The following is a 21,074-nucleotide window of genomic DNA, read 5'->3' as shown; positions in this document are numbered from 1 at the left end:
AAAGGGATGAAAGGTTTTAAAACCGCCTGTGAAAGAAAACATGATGCTTCCCTCTAGTGGGTTCTCTTTTTGAGATCGCATTTTATGTAGAAAAATTTGCTTGACAGAGCTGATCATAATCCATAACGCTGGATGAAGGTGGTATGTGACATCAGTGAGATTAAAGAGGGGGCCTGGCAGCAAAGCCGTGCAAAGATGGGCAGGGAGAGGTACCAGCTCAGTGCAGTCAGCATTTGTCAGGAAGGGTTAGGAGCATCAGAACCACAGTGTCCTTTCAATGCTTGTGTCTTACCTTTATTAAAGGTGTTACAGAACAAAAGGCCAGAGCATGCCAGTCCACTAGCAAAGAGGGGTTAACAGTAGTAGAGGACAAAAGAGGATAAACAACTTGTTGACAAACAGGTTTCTCTATTTTTTTGTTGTTGTTGGACAGTGATGCTGATTTAAGAGTGTGAAATTGCCCCTCTAGGATACCAAAAATACACTTCTTCCGCAAGTGATCCCAACCTTTTGCTTCACAAACTCTGGAAAACTGGTATAAGTCAATCCAGGAGTTTTCTTTTTTTGGATAGCTGTCCACATAGCTTACAGACAAAACACGAAAACTTTTACCAAACATCAGTAAACTTTCATTTTCACAGTAGCATTCGGAAAAAAAATAAATCTGTATCTTGCTCAAATGCATGAAATGTCTAACCTGAACAACCTACAGCTGTAGATTTGATTCTCTGAACACATTCTAGTTTCCAGCTTACAGCAGAGCCAGTCCAAAGAGACAGAAATTAGTTTATGTGGCTTCAAAGAACCTTACACAGTGAGTGAGGCAAATGTTACTAGGGCTGCACTTTAAAGAGTGAAGAAGTTTTACTCATCCATCATACCTTTTATTTTCTAACATCGGTAGGTGATCATCTTTAAGGAAGATGAGGGGTAAGAACTGAGGAATATACCAGCTGCACTTTACAGATTAACAGCCACAAAAATAGAAAGCAACTAGACAATCTCAGGGTTTCACAAAACTAGTTTCCATTTGTAACACTTGACGCAACAAGATTAACCGCAACAAGTGAAGAAGCTACGTCTGTAAAGTGCTATTTTTGTTAGAAGTGGCTAAAAAAGCACAACTACAAGAGATTTGGGTATTCGGTGGTGAGATTGTCGATGTCCTCCAAGTACTTCCTTTCAGGCTCTGTGTTTTTTGATGAAGTTGATGAGCCCATTTGTTGAGCTATCATGAGATGTCACTGGAGCATCTGACTCCAGTTCGGGCTCAATTTTCTTGGCAAGTTGTTTTCCAAGCTCGACTCTGCATTTATAAAAGCAGAAGAAGAAAGAAAAGCATTAGTGAACTGAAAAGCTGAAAGACACTAGTGCTAACAACTTAAGAGTATTTACTATAAGCCACTGACATTAAAAATAGATGCTAGTAAAATTAATTTCCAAGTGAACATTATGATGCTTCTCCCCTCACAAATTACGAAGTATTTAACTCAGTGCCATTCATAAACAACTGGAGTTCTCACAGCTGCTTAGCTGAACAACCAGCTCAAATTACAGGATGTCTGAAGAGAATGTTTTGTTTTAGAAGTTAAGCAGAGTCCTTTCCCCTCAGTATTCACTGGTGTTATGCAGCCTACCCCAGGGAAGGCATTCAGCTCGTTCCTGCTCACTGCTGACCATGACACTGCTCAGAACACCAATTTATGGCACCACGACAATAAACAGCAGCTGAGCTGCAGGCCTGGAAGCATCCCCTGCACTACAGAGGGCTCTCCAGGAGGTACAGCCTCACAGGATAAGAACCTGGGATAGCCCAGCTGCTGTAAGAAACTAGGCTGGTCCTACAGTGTCCCCACATTCCACAGTTTTGGATGCCATTCTAGGGTTTTTTTTGTGTGGCAGTATAAGCTGTACTTACTCCTCTCTCACTCCTGATTTCAGAGTTTACAGCAGTACAGCCTGTACTTGACAGCGTTCCCTTCTCAGGTTCTACTACAATATTTTAAAGAACACGGCTCCAAGAATACATGTACAAAGGCTACCCTTCAGCCTTTAAGAACACAGCTTACTGTAAACTGATACTCTACATCTGTAGAGCAAATGTGTCTTCAAAATAAGCCCTCACAACACAGGCAGGCTGCACCTGAAAAACCTTACCTTTGTCCCAATCCCTCCACCTCAGCCTTCATACAGGATGTTGTACAGTTCCTATTGCTACAGATTAAAAACCATCTGGTAGCTCCTGATTAAATCTCCCATTGGGAGGAGTCTGTCCATTCCAGTGATGAGTTCCTCAAAGATGCTGTGGTGCACATGGAGCTCCAGAGCCCTCAGTCACACAGGGCTCTGCCAGGAAACGTTCTTGCCTCTCCATACAGGAGAACTCAGAGGTGGTCGGTCTTTGCCTTAACAGACGCCATTCAAAATGCCTACTAAACGTTTCTAGAGGTAAAATAACTCTTTTTCACTTTCTGTAAGGGAAAATATTTTTCCTTTCTAATTCTCAGAGCCTGTGTTCAGCCTGCTTGACTACCATCCTCATTACTGCCCCTTTTCTGCATTCATAGGATTCTTCCAAATCCAACTAAGCACAGGTCCTCAGCTAAAATTGTATCTACAGAGTCCCTGTGCATGACTGAATACGAACACAGTGACTTATCCCCAGAAAATGTTTTCACTTAAAATTACCCTATAATAATTTGCTCCAAGTATGACACTTTTTTTGTTGTCTTTTCTCTAAGTCAGGATAGTTTAAGAAATACCACAGTCTATAAATATGCAAGTAACAGAACATGGAAACTTACCCCCACTGGTCATAACTGTTAATATCCCAGACAACTCCTTGAACAAATATCTTGTGCTCGTACATGGCTGGAAGCAGAAAGAGATTTGTCAATAAACTTGATCAGAAAGTCTTAATAAACATTCCCAGATGAGAGATCTGTTTACTCACCAATGATGGCTCCCAGAGTGAATGGGTTGAGTTTTGTAAACACGATGGAATTGGTTGGTCGATTTCCCTCAAAGACCTTTCAAAACAAGAGTTACATTGTCATCTAATTTGTTTTAAAACTTACATCAGAAACATTTTCTCCCAGTCCTCACTGAACTATTTGCATTAGCAGCAAAAACAAAGTCCTGGAAGCTCTAAGGACTAACACCTTCAGCCATAAAATTGTATCACTTCCATGTGTTATGACAAACACAACAGCAAACTCCTCTCCCAGCAGCACTGCTGGCTACTGGGGGCTACAAGCAACAAAACAAGGCAATATCCCAAGGCTGAGCTAACTCATCTCTCCTGAAATGCCCCAAAAGGCTCCAGAGCAAGGAGCTTTAGCCCAAGGGCTCATTGCACCTGCCCTGACTGCCCCCCGTGTCCCCCCAGCAGCAGAGCCCACGGGCCAGGGCCCAGTACCTTGTGGGGAAGGAGCTTCTCCAGGGCCTCCCCGCTCAGCCCCGCCGCCTGCAGCTCCTTCCGAGCCTCCTCGGCCGTCTTGCCCTTCATCAGCGCCTCTGTCTGAGCCAGGAAGTTGGCCAGAAGGATCTGGAAGGTACACACAAACACACCTCAGCTTTCCCTTTCACCCAGTACAGCCTATGCTTTTGTTCCATGCCATGGAAATCCAGGTGCAGAGATCAGTTACAGGTAACCAATAGGTGACTAAGATGCAATCCCTGCCAAGGCAATACAAGTTTCTAGTTTCCTATTCCCCCTCTAATGTTAGCCTGCAAATTCCCTTGTGTTTACACTGAAGATAAACTCTTACTGTATCTACAGTTAAATGAAACCTTTACTCCCCTTCTTTTGCAAAGTCATACTCAACTTCCACCTGTACTTGGTGTTGACAAAATAATTATTATTACAAGTGCCATTCCAATTGTGTAATCTGAAATCATGACATGACTGAAGTTTAATGAGGAAACATGCTTTTTCTGAAGTATGTATTAAGTGATAGACCTGGACATGTTTCCACCTGTGGAAGTTAAATAAAATTCTAAGTTTAGTGGAAACTCTTAGTTGGACAATACATTAAACTAAAAACTGTACAGGTTAAAAACATCCGTGTAGAAGCCACCACCCCAACCATGCTGATTAAGTTTTATCCTAGAGTTTAAGACTTGAAAACTTCCTCAGAGATGCTGTTACATCAGGCCTGAGTTCACTTCTTCCCACTCTGCAAGAACTACACTCCTTGCAACTCCTACAAAGAGTTTTCCCTCTAAAGACTTCATTGCTCAACTGTTTCCAGCTTCAGTTGGCCCACAGGACACACCTCAAGCTGCCTCAAGAACTGTGGCCATAATTTCTTCAAGAATAAACACACCACTGTATTGCCTACTACAGATAACATGCAATTATGATTTAGATATTTTCAAATGTGTTGTGAATGTTGACAGAGCCCACGTGCACAGTTCCGAAGGGACATTTGGAAATATTGCACACTGAAGCACCGAATAAGCTTCAATGCCTTCAGCCACAAGAAATATGGGTGCCCTGACAAAGAACTTCCTACCTTGTGATGCAAGCCATTTCTGATGGGGTGCTGGGTCTGCACCGGGATCAGAAAGTCACAGGGAATCATGCGAGTTCCTGTAAGAAAAGCCAGATTAATAACCCTGCAACAGCAAAGTCCTAGAAAATCTTCAATTCTCACCCCATTTTCAGAGTTACTGGCAGACTCAGTCACTTCTGAAAGTTTTATAAGAAGGAGCTTTTTTACTATTAACAGCAGGGGGGAAGTAACAACACAGCTCAGCAGCTGCAGCTTTATTTGACCCTCCTTACTGTAGGTAAAACCTGCATCTTGTAGCCTCCAAAAGCCACTAATTAAGAGCCCCATAGCAATGTAATGCTAGGCTAGGTAAGAACCCAGCCTCCAAAGCAGTGCTGACTGTGCAGCCTCCTGCAGCTTTGCAGCCATTCAGACTTGAGCTGCAGGATGCAGCAGGGCCTGCTGTCAGCTCACCTTGGTGGATGAGCTGGTAGAAGGCGTGCTGCCCGTTGGTGCCGGGCTCCCCCCACACGATGGGGCCGGTGTTGTAGTCCACACGGGAGCCCTTCTTGGTGATGTACTTGCCATTAGACTCCATGTCACCCTGGAAGAGGGGAAGGGGGGATCACTCAGTAGCAGGACAAGCTCCCAGACATATTTCAGCTATAATGAACACTGCTTGACTACAGAAATTCTCTAAGCATCAGGGATACAGCTGCTTAACTTATGGACATCCAGACAATGGAGGTATGAGAAAGTAACTGAGCAAATGAGCTGATATCAATCTCGGCACCAGGCTCTTTAGGCCACTGATTACACAAACTGAAGGGACCACAGCTTTAACCAGCACGTGCATTCAGGTCCCAGAGCCAGGGCAGAGGGTTATGTGCCAAGGTTATCCCCCTGGGAGCATTCCCTACCTGCTGGAAGTAGGCAGCGAAGCGGTGCATGTACTGGTCGTAGGGCAGCAGGGCGTGGGTCTCGCAGCCGTAGCAGTTGATGTACCACACCCCCAGCATGGCCAGCAGGACAGGAGCGTTCTTCTCCAGGGGGGCGGTGTGGAAGTGATTGTCCTGCGTGACACAAGGGAGAACTGACACTTCTGATAAAGCAGCTGTCACCCCTCCCAGCTCTATATTGGTTTGATTGCTGCTGTGATTCAGGGAGAGCTTCTCAAGCACAGGAACACTGAGAGGACCTGGGGGAGCTGAACTTTAGAAACCAACCTGCCCTCAGTTCCCTTCATAACAACTCAAAGAGGAACAAATCTGGAACAGGCATTCCACACTCACCATCCAGTGGGCTCCTGCAAGCAGATTCTCAAAGTTGTCAAAACCTAACAATGAGAAGAGTTAGTTTGTATTTACTATTACAACTCAAACTGCGTTTTTCTTGCAGAGACAACTGTAAAACACTTCTGATTCCTTGTATGCAACAAGATTCCCAACTACTAATTGCTGTACTTTTTGTACTTAAGTTAAAAGCTGTACTTCGACTTCTCCTGACATTTGCATTCCCTTAGCCAGACATTTACTTATGCTTTAAGCCTGGACTTCAGAGCAAGTCCAGCTTCATGAAACATAATTCAAAAAACCTTTGCCTAAAATCCCCATTCAGACAGAATGAACAACTAAAAGGAAAAGAGGGGCATTTAATACAGAGCCTGCTTTAAGGCTATATAGTTTTCAGCAAGTTTGAACATTTAGTCACTTCACAGCCCCAGTGGGATAGACATCCCCCCAGAAAACAGGGCAAAGGCTGCTATTTCAAAACAGGGATTTCTGTGTTGGTCTGAGGAGAAACAGCTCTAGTAAGATTCTCAAAGAAAAAGGCTCCCCCCTTGCCTTCCCTGTTCTCTCAACAATTCACCTGAGTTTGCTTTACGATTGGGGTATTTAAACCTCCACTTGCTTTCACTAAGGAATATTTGGACTAACTTTAGTTTCCTTTCCTGCAAAGACAGAAATCCTGATTCTTATGTAGGAATTCGGAGGTGAAGTGTTTGGCAATCAAAGCAGCAGCTCTACCCATGGTCAGAAGGCAGCTGTGGGAGATGAAGAGCCTAAGGAAGAAGTGCAGATACACTGCCATGTCAGCAGTCAGCACCAGATCTGTCTGACAGCAGCAGTGAACACTTATTGCAGACAAAACAGTCAGTGCCTGACTGGTTTATTTTGCTCTTATCGTAGGTTTTTCTACACATGACAACTGCTATTCATGTAATTCCAAACCCACCAAACCCACTGTTATTCTTTTAACCCCAGTCTAAGGGAATTCTAGCTTTTGTTTAGAAAAACAAATGACATCATAGTTTCAGGCTTGAAACATCTGAAAGCAGTGATGAGGGGACAAATGTAATCACCAGGCTCTGTAGCCAGGATGAGCAAGTACTGGAACACAAGGAATTAGTGGGAAGGGTAGATAGTTAACAATACTGAGCAGAGCTCATATGCAGCACTGGAGACACAGGATTTTGATGTTTAGTGAACATTCACAGGTACTAAACATCCTCCTCCAAGCTTGGGAATGGCAGTTGCAAGGTCTGGTTTTGAACACTGACAGGGCTTTACACAAATCAGTCACTTTTGGCTATGCAAGTGACTAAAGAGATGCCACTTGATTATTTGTACCCACATATGGGTAATTTCCAAAACTGCATCTGCAGTACTAAAATACTGACATTTCCATTGCATTACAGACTTTTTTAGCACAAATATCCAACTGTTTAGAGTAGGCCAGGTAAATAATGTTCACCCCAAACCTGATCCACAATCCACTATCATTAAAGCATTCCACAGTTATATTCCTGAAGCAAACAGACTAATCCTTGGCAGGGTGAGCCCCCAGGAATACCTACCAATATGCAGGGCAATGGAGAGACCAATGGCAGACCAGAGAGAGTAGCGGCCCCCAACCCACTGCAAACGAGACATTGGTTTAGATGGACGAGTTCAAAGCCTTCACATTCCAACTTACTCAAGCTATTAGAAAACAGCAGCATGTGTTTAGACATCAAAAATCAATATTCTTTCTGGTTACAGTTGACTACATACTGTATGGCACAGTCAAGGGAACCTGCACCTCGCAGCAGCCCCCCTAAGGTTACCCCTTAGGTATGCATTTTTTCAAAGTCTCAAGTTCTCCTATTTGTCTAATTTATATCACACTTGTTGAGCCAGACCCCCTGATTCCAGTTCACCTCCAAGTCTCAAGTTTGCAGCTTGTATTAACTGCTTTCCTAGTATCACCCCTCTGCAGGTAAAGCCTGCTTCAGCAAGATTCTGAGCCTAGCTAGGGAAAGGTAACACTCTGGAAAGTTTCTAAACAGCAGCTTTAAAACCTGGTTTGTCAGGCAATTACTCAGTGAGACAAGTCAACTTGCTTCTAATTAAGTATAAGGACAAGACTAAGGGCAGTATACTTTAAATATGCATCTGCTACAAATATCAAGTCAGGCTCCCATTTCTGATGTCTGACCTTTATAGGCCCAGCTTACACACTGCCCACACCCCCAGTCAAATGTCACAGCTTATAATAACTGCTTGCACCGAGCAATAAGCCAAGACTCGCATCTCCTGTTACTCCACAGCTCACTGGACAGCCAACAACACAGAAGGCTCCTCTTCAGACCTTTGACTGCAAGATTTTAATGTCATGGCCAAGAGTTTTGCTTGCCCGTCACGTTCCCAGTTTGCCTTTAGTTAAGAGTTTTCAGGTGTTTCAGTGCACTGAATGCAACTACTATAATTTAGGTGCTTTGGCAGTTTCCAGACACCAGGTTGGAATCACTTTACTTGCCTCAGAAAATGCTAACAGTTATCATCTACCACATAACATTAGACATTTACTTACATCCCAAAACTCAAACATGTTCTCTGGGTCAATTCCAAAGTCTTTAACTTTAGGCTAAAACAAAAAAAACCAAAGCATGTAAGAACACCATAAGTAAACCCAACAGTATTAAAAAAGCTTTATATCCAGCAAACAAACAAGTTGGGTACCTATTAAATACATAATTCCACAACTTCATCCTCTACTTAAAAAATGAACATACGTTCCTTTTCTGATGATATAAGTGGCCATATAGTTCAGAGCTGGGCTGACATTCACTTTACAGTGACCAGAACCCTAATGGAAGAAATGCATTTCCCAGCACAGCACCCAACAGCCTGCCAGTGACTGCACAGTGCTCCCCTAATTGGTCTCTCCACTTCATCCACTTGCATGAAACCCCACAGCAGGTACATTATGTTCATCAGAAGCATTATTCAAACTACCTGGTCCACTTCAGCCCTCACCTGGAGTTTAGACTGATATTTGTTTACATAACTGCATTCACACATACTTAAGCAATTACAGGTAACACTCATTAATAACAAGTCATTTCAAGTATAAGAGCTCTTGCTTTCAGATTTAAAGCTGTAGCAGAAAAAGCACACATCTATAATGGAAGTTCAGTGCTCTAGAAGTGTTTCAGTTACTTTCAATAGGCTTCCTTTCAAGAGGAATGCTAATATTTGGTATTCAAGAATCTTAAAAGATAGGTTTCCTTACTGGACTATCAAGTGAGGCCATCTCAAAGGTACACAATAAAAATAAACTCCACTGGTTATACTTACAGCATTGGTAGACAAGGCAACGAAATGCTTGGCCACAGCTGAAGGCTTAATAAAGATAAAAGTACAGTTAGATCTAAAATACTAATTAGTTTAATTTCTGGTTATAAAGCTGATGTGCTACCATTTACACAGAATATCTACAGTTGTTTGTGCGTTATGAACTTGAAACCATGTAATTCCCATGGAGTGTGGGATTTGGCAGCGTGCCCAAAGATCCCATTCCCATCAGTGCCTCTGGAGAGCAGCACTCCAGTTCCCTCAGAGCAGTCCTCACTGCTCACCACCACCAGCACTTCACAGCACATGCAGCTGGCTGTGCAGGCACAACCCTTCCAGCCAGGGTCAAACAATCAAGGCAACTGGAACTACTGATAAACCTCAAGCTCCAGATTCAGACTTTGGTCTTTCAGTGTGTGTTCTGGTGAACAAAGCTGCCTGCAACAGCGCTGTAATGAGGAATTTCAAACTGAGTACAACTACCCTGACTGAACAGGGTATGTTCAGACCATCTCAGTTACCTGAAGAGGCAGTATCTGCTTTTTCCCTTGTAAGAGTTAGAAACAGGAGAGCATGAGCCAAATACAAGGTTTCTATTCATAGCACAGCCATCTGCCACAGAAACGTCAGACCATCCCTCCAACCACAGCTTCATTTCTAGTTTTTCAGGATTTGACAAGCAAAAGGTGGTGCCACAGACACTCTACTTTTCATGTCTCAGTAGTTGTACCACAGTTCTGGCCAGCTCCGAGGCAAACACTGCACTCTGCTACCCAGCAGGGAGGATCTGGGGGAACAGTGCATGACAACCATTTCTAATGAAAAACCAGGGGGTTTATCACGTTGATTGGGCACATAGTCTGTCACTAACAAAGCACTGAAACCATCTAAGCACAGCATTTGCCGAGCTCATGCTTGGGCAGTCGCTGGCTCTGCTCCAAAGCACACAGAAGGACCAGGGAGGAACCAAGAAGCTGCTGCAGTGCCGGTTACCCCACGCAGTCACTCACATCGTTGGCAGCGCGCAGGAACCACTCCTTGGCCGTCTCTGCGTTGGTGATCGTCTCTTGGGTGGTGAAGGTCTGCACAGCAAACACAAGGAGATGAGTGAAACACTTCCTCAAACAAACAACTTGAGGCTGTAAAGCATCCCACGTTCCAATAAGCAGAGCAGAGCGCTTCCAGAGGTGCTAACACAGCTGCTGCCAGACTGCACAGGAAAGCCAACTCTTTAATCCAGTGAACACGAGTGCTGCTAGATTCACCCATCTGGTTTTAAACTAGCATGTTCAGAACTGGAACAATTATTCCCCAGCTGTTCTGCAAAACTTTGAGACTGAAGTTTTCTACTTTAGTCTTCTACAAAAAACAAACTTTTACCACTCAACCAAAAAGGACCCAACTGAGCATCAAAATGAGATAACCCAGCTGGACTGTCCTGTTGTTTTAAATTCCTCCTTTTTCCACAGAGGAACACTCACTTCTGCTAAGATTCTAGCCATAATTTTGGTTTGCTGATTAGAGGAAAACATTTTCCTGCTTCGTGAAGTGTGCACAGAAGTTCAGTCATGCAGTTTTGCAAATATCTACAACCATTCTGATTTACTCAGCCATCAAAATTTAGCTTTAAGGGTGAACACTAGATTCAACCTACTCTCATCCATCCCCAGAAATATTTCATTACGAAACACAAGCCTGTTATGGAAAAAAAATGCCATTCATCCTCTTCCAAATGTATCCAATTATCTAACTACAGTCTGGCAAACAGAAACTGAAGTGTTACTCTTTCAATCCGGCAGTTTTCTAAGCCTTTGAACCGTGATCCCTGGACTCAATTATTCCAAGTACCCATCAGTATTACTTTGTGCAGTTTCCTCGTTATTCCACAAGTTGTTGCTCAGCTGCAGCTTTGCCAAGATTGGATAATGAGCACCAAGGCAGGGCATGGCCAGCCCTGCACATCTTCATTTGCTGCAGATTGTTTTCAGCAGCAGAAAGCTTCCACTGTGCTTTACAAAGTTACATAACCATGGAGTTTGCCTCCATCCCTTCCCTCTGCTCAGACAGAACCATTCCTCAGAGGAAGATGGAACTGGCAATTATGGTTACAGAGGCAGTTATTATCGAGGCAAGACTTAAAGGCAGCTATTCAGTCTGTAATCAGAAATAAGTGTCACCTTAAAGAGGTAAAGATAGTCTGCTGGTACTTCCTAAGTAAAGCAGCTTAGTATTTATAGTGCTCAAGGAACTCAGCATTTAAGTGATTTAGGTGAAGGTATTTTGTTACTATCCCAAACTAAAATGGAGAGTCTTAAACTACCTGCAATTCATTAGTGCAAAAAACCCAGAACACTTAACAAGTGCACTTAACATACAGGACCAGAAGTCCTTCAGGAATAAGACAAGACCTGGAATTTCAAAGAAATAACTCCATAGGATCCTACATTCCACCCTCAGAGAAGTACAGGAAAACAAACTGCTGTGAATAAAACTTAAACTTGCACTGACTGAGAAACACACCCCAGGCAACCTGAAACTGCTCATGTATCTGGTTTAGGTTAAGTAATTTTCAGCTCTTGATTTATGAATCCCCAAGTATTTCAGGGGCAGCACAAGCTTGTACTGCAAGTTCAGAATGAATCCCAACGGGCCCATTTAGAAATGGTCCCTATTAGGAGTCCCTAACCTAGATCTTCCTGTGGACAGACCTCTGTTCTGCCTGAATTCTTCCCAGGCAGACCAAGCGCCACCCCAGCGCTCGGATCAGACGTACCTTTGATGCAATGATGAACAGAGTGGTGTCTGGTTTGAGCTCAGCCAGGGTCTTGGCTATGTGAGTCCCGTCGATGTTGGACACAAACCAGACGCGAGGGCCTCCCTTGGAATAGGGTTTCAGGGCTTCAGTCACCATCAGAGGGCCCTGCACAGAAGCCACAGTTCCATGTCATTGTCACTGCAGGCACATCCACACACACACAGAGGTGCAGGGGGCACAGCAGGCAGGAACTCACCAAGTCAGAGCCACCGATGCCAACATTGACCACGTCAGTGATTGCCTTGCCAGAGTAGCCTTTCCATTCACCACTGCGGACCCTCTGCGGCAGAAAACATTGCCATCAGATGTTCTACTGACACTAAAGCCAGGGATTCTAACCCTGGAAACAGGCTGGGCTTGCAGGCATTGCTGTAGAGAGTCTCCCAAGCCAACTTTCAGGTTTCTAGACCTTGGGGCCCACACTCAGAGCTATCTTGCAGACATGGGTCATGCCTGAGATCACACTTCACTGAGTGCAGGAACTCTGACACACACTTCAAGAGCTCTCCTCCTGTGTGCACTGTGTAGCATTTAGTGTGGGCAAAGGCAAGAGAAATCAGCTAAAAATGAAAAAATCTTGGGAATGACACTATTTGCAACAAAGATTTGAACCTGAAGCAGTTCTTTAAGTGTCTTTTATTAGAACTGACTTCACTAACTAAACTAGAAGACACCAATAATAATAAAACCGCTGAAACAGCGATTTACTGGCAAATCAAACATTCAAAAGCTTTTCCACTGCATGTATGCTCTGCAGTAGGATTTATTTCCGGGCTGCACCTTCACAGCCCATAGTACAAGTTTCTGCTCTATTCTTGCTCTTTAAGACCCACTGAGAGTTCCAAAAGAAAATGACAACCATTAAGTAGCAAACTCTGTACCGAATTTTGCCCATCTATCACTTCTTTTTCCGAACACAAAAGTAATCTTTCTGGCATAACAAATCCTTTTAAGTAAATTCTCCAATTTTAAAGCAATTTTTCTACAAAGCACTTAGTTATGCTGATAGTTGCTCTTCTTCCCGACAGATGTTTAAGCTTTTCATTTTTCCAAACAGGAAACCCATTTCTAATATACACAGTCCTGAACCCAGTAGATGATGTTACCACAGTCCTAAAACCCCACCTGCTAAGTCAGTCAACTGAAACAAGCATTTTTTTTAGTATTTTCAAGGAAACTGCTTATCCTGATTTTTATTTTGTAGAGAAGAGACACCTGTGTGGGATGAGATACTCACAGGCTGTGGTGATTCACACCATCCAGCAATCAAGAGGGAAAACTCTTGTTTTGCACTCCCAAAACCTTAACCAGCTAAAAGCTCCACAGTGGCAGAAAGCTGGGAATTCCTACAGCCATTCAATCCTCCCAGGATTTGAAGAAACCACCAAGTTCAGACCAATTAGTGGCAGTTATTGTGGTTTGGGAGCTGGACAAAAGCCAGGCTCATTTAGCACAGGTTAAAGGTTGGTCACTGCCACCTGGGTAAGACTCACAATAGCAGCCAAGCAGGTCCAGGTCCTCAAGCCACGTTTAAAATACATTAAAAAACTATTCAGGGAGCTTCTACTGCAAACAAAACAGAATCACAAAGGATTCTGTTAATAAAGCCAGAAGATCTTTAAGAAACTATTTAAATAGAGTACAATCAAATTGCAGTTGAGCTGGGAGCCTCCACCTCTCTCCTGATCTTACACAAATGTTAAGAGTTTCTACTTGAAGTAGTTGAAAAATTAGCAAAAAAATTAAGAGACATTTGAATGGCATTTAATGATTTACAGCTTCCAAAGTAAACACAAGATTACTGCTGAAAGAACAAGATATAGAAAGCCCATTAAAGAACAAGCCAGCAGGGAACAGAGAGAGAAGAGTAAATCAATAAGAACAGCTCCAACTCCACCCCTGAGCCAGAACTGCTGTAAACCTCAAACAAGAGGCCAGCAGCTCCTGTGAACCAGTGTACAGTCAGCGCTTCACAACACACCTGAGAACCTGGCTGGGTGCACAACAAATGCAACAAACTGTGGTGCTCCTTCATACCTGGCAGAAGTGTTTCATCTTGTCCAACACTTTGTTTACTTCTGGAACGACGTCCTTCCCATCTACGAGTATGGGCGTGTTGGAGCGGTTCCTCAGAGCGATGTGGAGCACAGCTCGGTTCTGGAACAAGGGAAAACAACAAGAGGCTCTTTCCAAGTTCTACCCAGAGGCCTCAGCTGCCTCATCCACCAGGCAGTGTGATCTCCAGGACCTAAAAATCCTTTAGATTAACTGGGATTAGTAGGGCAGCATTTTCAGTGTGTGTACACACACACACACCAGCTATCTGAATCACCCTCACTTCACACAACACAAGGCTCACAACAGCACACAATATGCAAAGCAATAGTTTACTTGGATAAAACGAAACCTCAAAATCCCCTAAAAGCATTTAGAAGTTGAGGTTCAGAATTCAGCAATATTCAGTACCCGGTGATCTTTATTTTGGCAGGCTTAAGATACACAAGAATGAAATTGCTTCTTAATGATGACAATACTAAAAATCTGTTATAACAAGCAGCCAAAGTTATTTTCTCTGGCACTTTCTCAGTTATCCTGAGTAATCCATTTCGCATAGGAAAGGCCCAGTAATTTAAACATCTGACAAAAAGGATACAATAGCCACATTAATCTATCCACTGCCCACAAGCAAATGTTGCCTGAATATCTGCACACCAGATAAGTAGGTGGTAGTTGTGTTATGAGAAAAAAACCCTTAGCATGCACTGTATTATGTTAATTCTCCCCAGTTGCACACAAGTCAAAGCACTGAAATCTGGCCCGTGGTTTGCCTGTTTAAGAGCTTAACAGCTTTAATCCAGAATGAAGGAGTTAGCCAATACTAAGGAACAAATTATAAAATTAGTCTGCTCTACCTCATTGTTCCTCACTACAATGAGAGGCATTGTGAGACAAAGACAACACAGACAATATGAACTGCCAAGTTATGATTTAAATACCAAATGCTAATTCAAAAATCATTGAGTCCGTGCTTACTGACTTGCAGTACGAAAAGCTTCTTTCACTTGCTAATTAAAGTGTACCCACTGAAATTTGGGGTGAACAGAGGCAATTTTTTTGCAGCACAGTATTTAGTAAATACTGCTCACTACCAGGGTTGAAGGATGCTTTGTCTTAACCCAGAGGAGCAGTCAAATTGGACCTGATATCTACTGCCAAGCAAAGTGCTTCCCAAATATCATGCAGGCTGTGAAGACCGTCCCCATGAAGAGCGGGCAGATGAGTTACCTTTGTAAAGCACTTTCTTTGGGCCATATCAAGCTGCAAGTTTTAACTCATCTGGGACAAACACCTGGCAATGCCACACTTGGGTGCACTATAAAGAGCTTCCACATTAGCACACACCATACAGCCAATGCCTGCAGCACCAAACACAGACAAGTCTGAAATACTTGAGACAAAAATCTAAAAAATGTTCTAAATCAGATCAGGAGTAGTGGACAAGTCAATTCTTGCCATTAAGCAGCTCCCTTATGTCTTCTTGCTTGTGGTTCAGTCCCACTGTTTGACAGATGCTGTTTGGTGTCTCAGGACAATCTCACATTGCCCACATACGCCCATTACAGAGCCAAACCAACTTGATTTGATTTTCTGTACAAACAGAAAAACATTTAAACCTACGTCAACTTCTGACTTGGAAACACCCTGATATGAAAGCAGAAGTTATTAGACTCATCCTGCAGGTAGCTGATACATTAAGTGGTATTAGGGAAGCAGCAACAGAAACCAAATGCAACAGTTTAATACTGTGTTTTAAGTGATTTCTGAAAATCATCTCCTTCTGAGCAGATTTCAGCTGCTCTCACACAGCCAATGACAAGAACTCCATAATATACAGTCAGAGCTGGGCTGACCCTGTAATAATTTGTGCTACATGAGGCTGGGGAAGGGCAATATCTGAGAAAACCCTCCAGGGAGAACTAAGATTTCTCCCCCTCTTTCCCTACTTCCTGTCCCCACTTTTTTCACTAGTTACACCTGTAAGTTGAAGGCATTAATACAGAAGGAAGAGGAACCACTTCTCCAGTGAAGCTTTATCTGTTTCTGACTGTGCATTTCAACAAACATGAATCATTCACTAACAATACAATGTCCAACTGCTGAGTTACTTTAAGCAAACAGCTTGTGCAAGAGCTAAAGCAGTTAATAGCCAAGTCAAAGGAAACACTGATTTCTGTGAGTTTGCCTCGAACTACTAAACAGCCTCTAATTTTTCAGGCAGACTAATAAAACCCACTACACTGCTGAGTTTCTAGTTTTCATCCCATTTTTTATATTAGGAAAAAAGTACAGTTGGCTTTCTGGATGTTTTAATGAAGATTTAACCACAACTACAACCTTCAGATCTCCACGGAGAGGAAGGCACTGAAATACAAGGGCTGCATTTCCCAAAATGGTTTATAGTCTTGACTGTTCAAGGTACCCAAGGCCAAGCAGCATCACAGCACAAAGCAGAGTCTGACACAATCCTCACCCACATCTTGTAGGCCATTACTGAGCTTTATGAGCACTGACATCAGGCAAAAAGCACATAAGGGATACCTGGGATGCAACACTCTGCTCCATGCCCTTTGCAAGATCTAACTCATCTTCCTCTCTACAAAAGAGGGAAGAGAAGAGAAGAGAAAAAAAATACCACCAAAATCTCTAAAAATTTAAGGGATGTATTGAAGGATTGAGTAGCATTATTCACACACGTTTTCTGCTGTTTTTAGTCAGAGCTGTAAAAATTTCTCCTGTAAGTAGTGCAACAAACATTACAACCACTCAGCATTTCCAAGGAGCAATTAAAGTAAGTTTTTTCATGACTTTGCTTCCACAGATGCACAAACATCCACAGTACAGAGGCACAACTGAAGGACAGAAATAGCCTTACCTCAGTGAAGTTGATCTTCTCCCCGCTGAACATGCGCTCCCTGGCACTCTCCACGCCCCGTGACTTCGCCTGAGAAATGCAAGTACAGATTCCTCTTAAAAATAGTAGGACTCAGCATGCACTGCAAAGGCCCTGCTACATCAAAGACTATGAACACCCAACACAAGATAGCAAAACACAAGTTAAATTAGATTAAAAGACCCACTAGACTCTAGATAAAAGATTGATCCTGCCATTTGGAAGTATTTTTATGCTGTTTGTTTCCTTAAGAGGTTACAGAGTAACCTGTGCTGAAAGACCCAGATGCAATGAATCCATATTAATTTCTCTGTTCCATGTTGTCATGCTGCTACAGGATTCATTAATGATTCCTTGCACCAGCTCAAAGTTTATTTTTTTAAAACTGAAGGGCAGCAACAGTAATTTTGCTACGGCCACTTTTGCTAATTCTTCCCTTTTTAAAACTCTGCATCGTGTGTCTGAGCCTTTGGGCTGAACCAATGCTGAAAGAAGGAAGGGTTGTAAATGTGAACACCCTGCTAAATTGAAATTAATGATACAAACTTCTTTCTTAAAACAGATCCAACTGCAAATGAATCTCAAAAGTAAGACTGGATGACATGAAATTTGGTTCAGTGGCAGGTATCGAAGCCATGGCCTTCTCTTGCAATTTTACAGGAATCTCTTATTTTACTGCAGACCTCAATACCAGAGCTATATGCCAGCTGGAATTTATAGTGACAAACATCTTTTCAGTGAGCACAAGAAACAGTTCTGCCCGTTGAAAAATGGCCTTGTAACTTGGGGCTGGATGACGAAGCAGCAATCTGAACAGAGCCAAGATCTGTACACAGATGCCTTTTAACTTGCACTCTCAGCCCCAGAACTAATGGACACCAGCAATGCTAGAACAGTGAGCTGCAGGCACAACTTCGCTTTTCTAAAAGCTCTTTGGTTTATTAATGCCACATTTCAATAGTTACCAGTTCCATCAGCATTTTCATCACGTCTTCTGTGACGAGGTTCTTGGAGTAATCCAGTAGGATATCCCCATGGTCAGTGTTCAGGGTCAAGCTGTCAAAACCAACAGGCTGTTTAGTTGCACCTTCCTTAACAGGGCTCCTCTACATATTACACAACAACAGGAACCCTAATTACACTGAGTTACTAAAGATGATGTGAGTGACCAATCCGCCCAACAAGCTGCAAAAAATGACTTACCACTGTGTTCCTTCTGTTGAAGACCATGTTTTTCAACATGCTGAATTAGTGTCCACTTTCTGCTTGTGAAAATCCAAATACAATCAAGTATATTTGATGCATAGCTGGACAATCACATTCTGTTTTCACTGAGCCACCAGCATTCCCCAGCAATAATTAGTGTTTTCCTAAGGAGCTAATCACACTCTCCTGCTGCTGAAAAATTAACCTGTCTTCCCACACATCCTTTTAAAAATACAGTCAGTCATTTTTTCACACAGACTTGAGATAGCCTAATTTAAAAATCATACAACTTAATGTACAGAAACATCTTGTCAACTACTGTGCAGAATTAAACCCCATCTCCACATGGTTTAGTCTCACAGTCCTCACTGACTCCGTGGAAGTCTCCAAATTACTTGACTAATCATCTGCAAGCTAGAGCCTAACAGTTTAGAATACAAGCACATATATATATATAAATATATCATATCTGAAATGAAACACAGAAATGGTAGTCCAGTAGAAACCAGGTGAGCCTGTTTGTATTTGTATCCTTGTGTTTATGTGAGTTCTACAGCTCCTCTAGTCCCTTACAACACTGGTTTCTTACCCATTTCTGCTTTGCACTATTTCCCAACCAAATATGTACATGTATTCTAACGGAGGAACTGAGTTCAGTCACTAACTCAGCCTTCTGTTAAAGCATCTCTTGCTCTCCCTGTTGCTCCACACCCCCCCCCATCCCCCCAGGAAATTGCAGCCCTGTCCATTCTCAGAGTTTCTGCCTTGGTCATTGTCCCCCTGCTTCTTCCTTCTCAGTACCTGAGCACAGAAACACGCCCTGTCATTTCAGTCACCACCAAAGAGCCTTCCCAGGGACAAGCCACGGCACAGTTGTGATTCCAAGCATACATAACATGGCAGAGCAGGCAGGATTCTGCAGAGCAAGGATGAGCTGAACCCAGGAACAGCAATTACAGCAAGGTCTAAACATTTTAGTGGTTTCAATGACTTCAGGAAAAGCACAGGAACATCTTTTTTGGTCTTCAAACACATGAGGCACTAACTAAGGGAAGGAAGGTCTCTTCAACACAGTCTTAGAGCTGTGTTTCTTTTATAAGCAAGGAAAACCAGTATCAGTGCTGGTAATCACCTTCTCCTCAGTGGGCTGCAAAGAGTAATCCTGAAATCCAGACCATCCAGCACAAGGATACCTGGGATATGGCTGGCTAAGGGAAGGACTGGGACCTCTCACCTGCCAAAACTGCCTTTCATTGATACAGTACAGAAGAAAAATAAGAACAAATCTTCAAAATCTGATGCAATTTATTCACAGACTCATCTCAGACTTGAACCCATTTCACTAATGATACAGCAAGGCCATTAGTACAATAACACTTCTTCAGTGTACAGAAGTAGAACTCTAGAAATTCTCCTTCTACATTAAACTGTGGATGATAACTTCTCCCAGTGTTCTACTCCCCAAAGAAAAGATTAGGATTTCATGTTTGTTTACCTGACATACATCTTACATCTACAATTCAATATTTTACTTGTATGAATACAAAAAAAAAAAATCAATCCCACTAGACCTAAAGTCAAAATACCCCATGAAATTATGGCTGCTGAAGTCACTGCTCACGTGAACCACCTGCAGAAAGGTGCTACCCGAGACATTTCCTGCCAAAAGGAAGCAATGGCAGCAGATTGAGCTGCCACACACAGGGTGGAACACACAGTGCAGTGTAATCTCTGCTAAGCCCTTACACCAGGGGATCCACCCTTCCTGCAAAGAGCAGCTCAGCTGTGCCCAACTGCCCCCTCTGCAATGCAGCAGCTCAGGGCAGCGCTGCCCAGGTGGGACACGAGCCCTGGCACGTCAGCCACAGCCACCCTGGAGCGATGCAGCCCTTCAGCAGCAGCTCACCTGCAGCACCTCAGGGATTTGATCTCCCACCACGCTTCCCATTTAGCTTGGAGGCTCCTTCTGATCCTTCATAGTGGACAAGCCAACCAGCAGGAGTGTAACTCCAGTGTAACTCCCTTAGACTTTGCAATAGCTGTCTGCACCAGCACTGCCTAAATCAGCACCCAGGTCTCTATGACCTGCTGAGTTTTATGATGGCTGCATTTTATCTGTTCTAACCCCTTCAAAACTAGTCATTTCCAGTGAACAACACTGTTAAGACCCCCTGTTCCTACCAGACCATACCTTAGCACCTTGGGTAGCAAAGAAAGACAAAGGTGTATCTTACAGGTATGACTACACTAACCAGGAAAATAGGATATACAAGTTCTGAGGCAGAAAAAAGGACAAAAGAACAAAAGGATCTTCTATCTAAATTCTGTAGGATGTGATCAGTCAGTGTAGGGTTCTTAGAAGAACATTAAATAAATACCTATGCTCAAAGATATAATATTCAGATTAAGAGTTATTCACAGCAGTCTGAAATTCCTCCAGAACCGGTATGAGGAAGCCCTTTCACATGAGTAGAAGTCTCTCTTTTCCTTCTAAAGGAAGGGAGACAATCAGGGATTTTATAACACCTACAGGGCTAACAAATACATTCATAAAGCTTAATTGCACATGAGGAGAGAAGTGCAAACTGCAGAGGACCAAAACCTCCAGGCTACTTGGGGTTTTGAGGAGATGTTAACTACCCTCATCCTGCTGGGCTGGCTCAGAGTGGCCATCAGAACACATGCAGATCTGTCCAACACAGGCCATCAGCTCTGCAACTGTACTTGGCTACAAGAAAGTGCTCCTAGTCCAGAACGTGGGGGTTTATCGGGAAACAGGACTGAAATAATTACAAGAAAGGATTACAGGAGATGACACTAAACCTTTAACACTTGAACTGTGTCCTCCACTTATGGGGAGCACAAAAGGACACAGATTTGGGTAACTATTTGAAACAGATAACCCTGCTAAAGAACATTTCACAGAGAAAATGCTGGAGAAAAGGAAAAACTGAAACCAGAACTAGCTCCATCAGTGAAGAGTCGATAGA

At 43.0% G+C, this 21,074-nt stretch overlaps 1 protein-coding gene across 1 annotated transcript in view; it reads right to left on the bottom strand.

Moving 5' to 3' along the window:
* Window positions 1-272: 272 nt before the first annotated feature.
* The window catches only part of GPI (glucose-6-phosphate isomerase), a 22,366-nt gene continuing 1,564 nt past the window's right edge, over window positions 273-21,074 (bottom strand). The window contains exons 2-18 of the mRNA XM_027894525.1: window positions 17,844-17,934; window positions 16,861-16,929; window positions 13,965-14,084; window positions 12,124-12,207; window positions 11,886-12,032; window positions 10,123-10,194; window positions 9,116-9,160; window positions 8,349-8,402; window positions 7,354-7,414; window positions 5,789-5,832; window positions 5,417-5,569; window positions 4,971-5,100; window positions 4,518-4,594; window positions 3,419-3,547; window positions 2,954-3,029; window positions 2,805-2,871; window positions 273-1,306 (exon numbers count right to left, since the gene is read on the bottom strand). Of these exons, the coding sequence (XP_027750326.1) occupies window positions 1,183-1,306; window positions 2,805-2,871; window positions 2,954-3,029; window positions 3,419-3,547; window positions 4,518-4,594; window positions 4,971-5,100; window positions 5,417-5,569; window positions 5,789-5,832; window positions 7,354-7,414; window positions 8,349-8,402; window positions 9,116-9,160; window positions 10,123-10,194; window positions 11,886-12,032; window positions 12,124-12,207; window positions 13,965-14,084; window positions 16,861-16,929; window positions 17,844-17,934 (1,543 nt within the window). The 3' untranslated portion in view covers window positions 273-1,182. The remainder of the gene's footprint in view (window positions 1,307-2,804; window positions 2,872-2,953; window positions 3,030-3,418; window positions 3,548-4,517; window positions 4,595-4,970; window positions 5,101-5,416; window positions 5,570-5,788; window positions 5,833-7,353; window positions 7,415-8,348; window positions 8,403-9,115; window positions 9,161-10,122; window positions 10,195-11,885; window positions 12,033-12,123; window positions 12,208-13,964; window positions 14,085-16,860; window positions 16,930-17,843; window positions 17,935-21,074) is intronic.

This window comes from Empidonax traillii, unplaced genomic scaffold (assembly GCF_003031625.1).
Source record: "Empidonax traillii isolate 1590-97213 ecotype Southwest subspecies unplaced genomic scaffold, ASM303162v1 scaffold432:size744455, whole genome shotgun sequence".
Lineage (NCBI taxonomy): Eukaryota > Metazoa > Chordata > Aves > Passeriformes > Tyrannidae > Empidonax > Empidonax traillii.
This window is presented reverse-complemented; position numbering and strand designations above follow the sequence as displayed.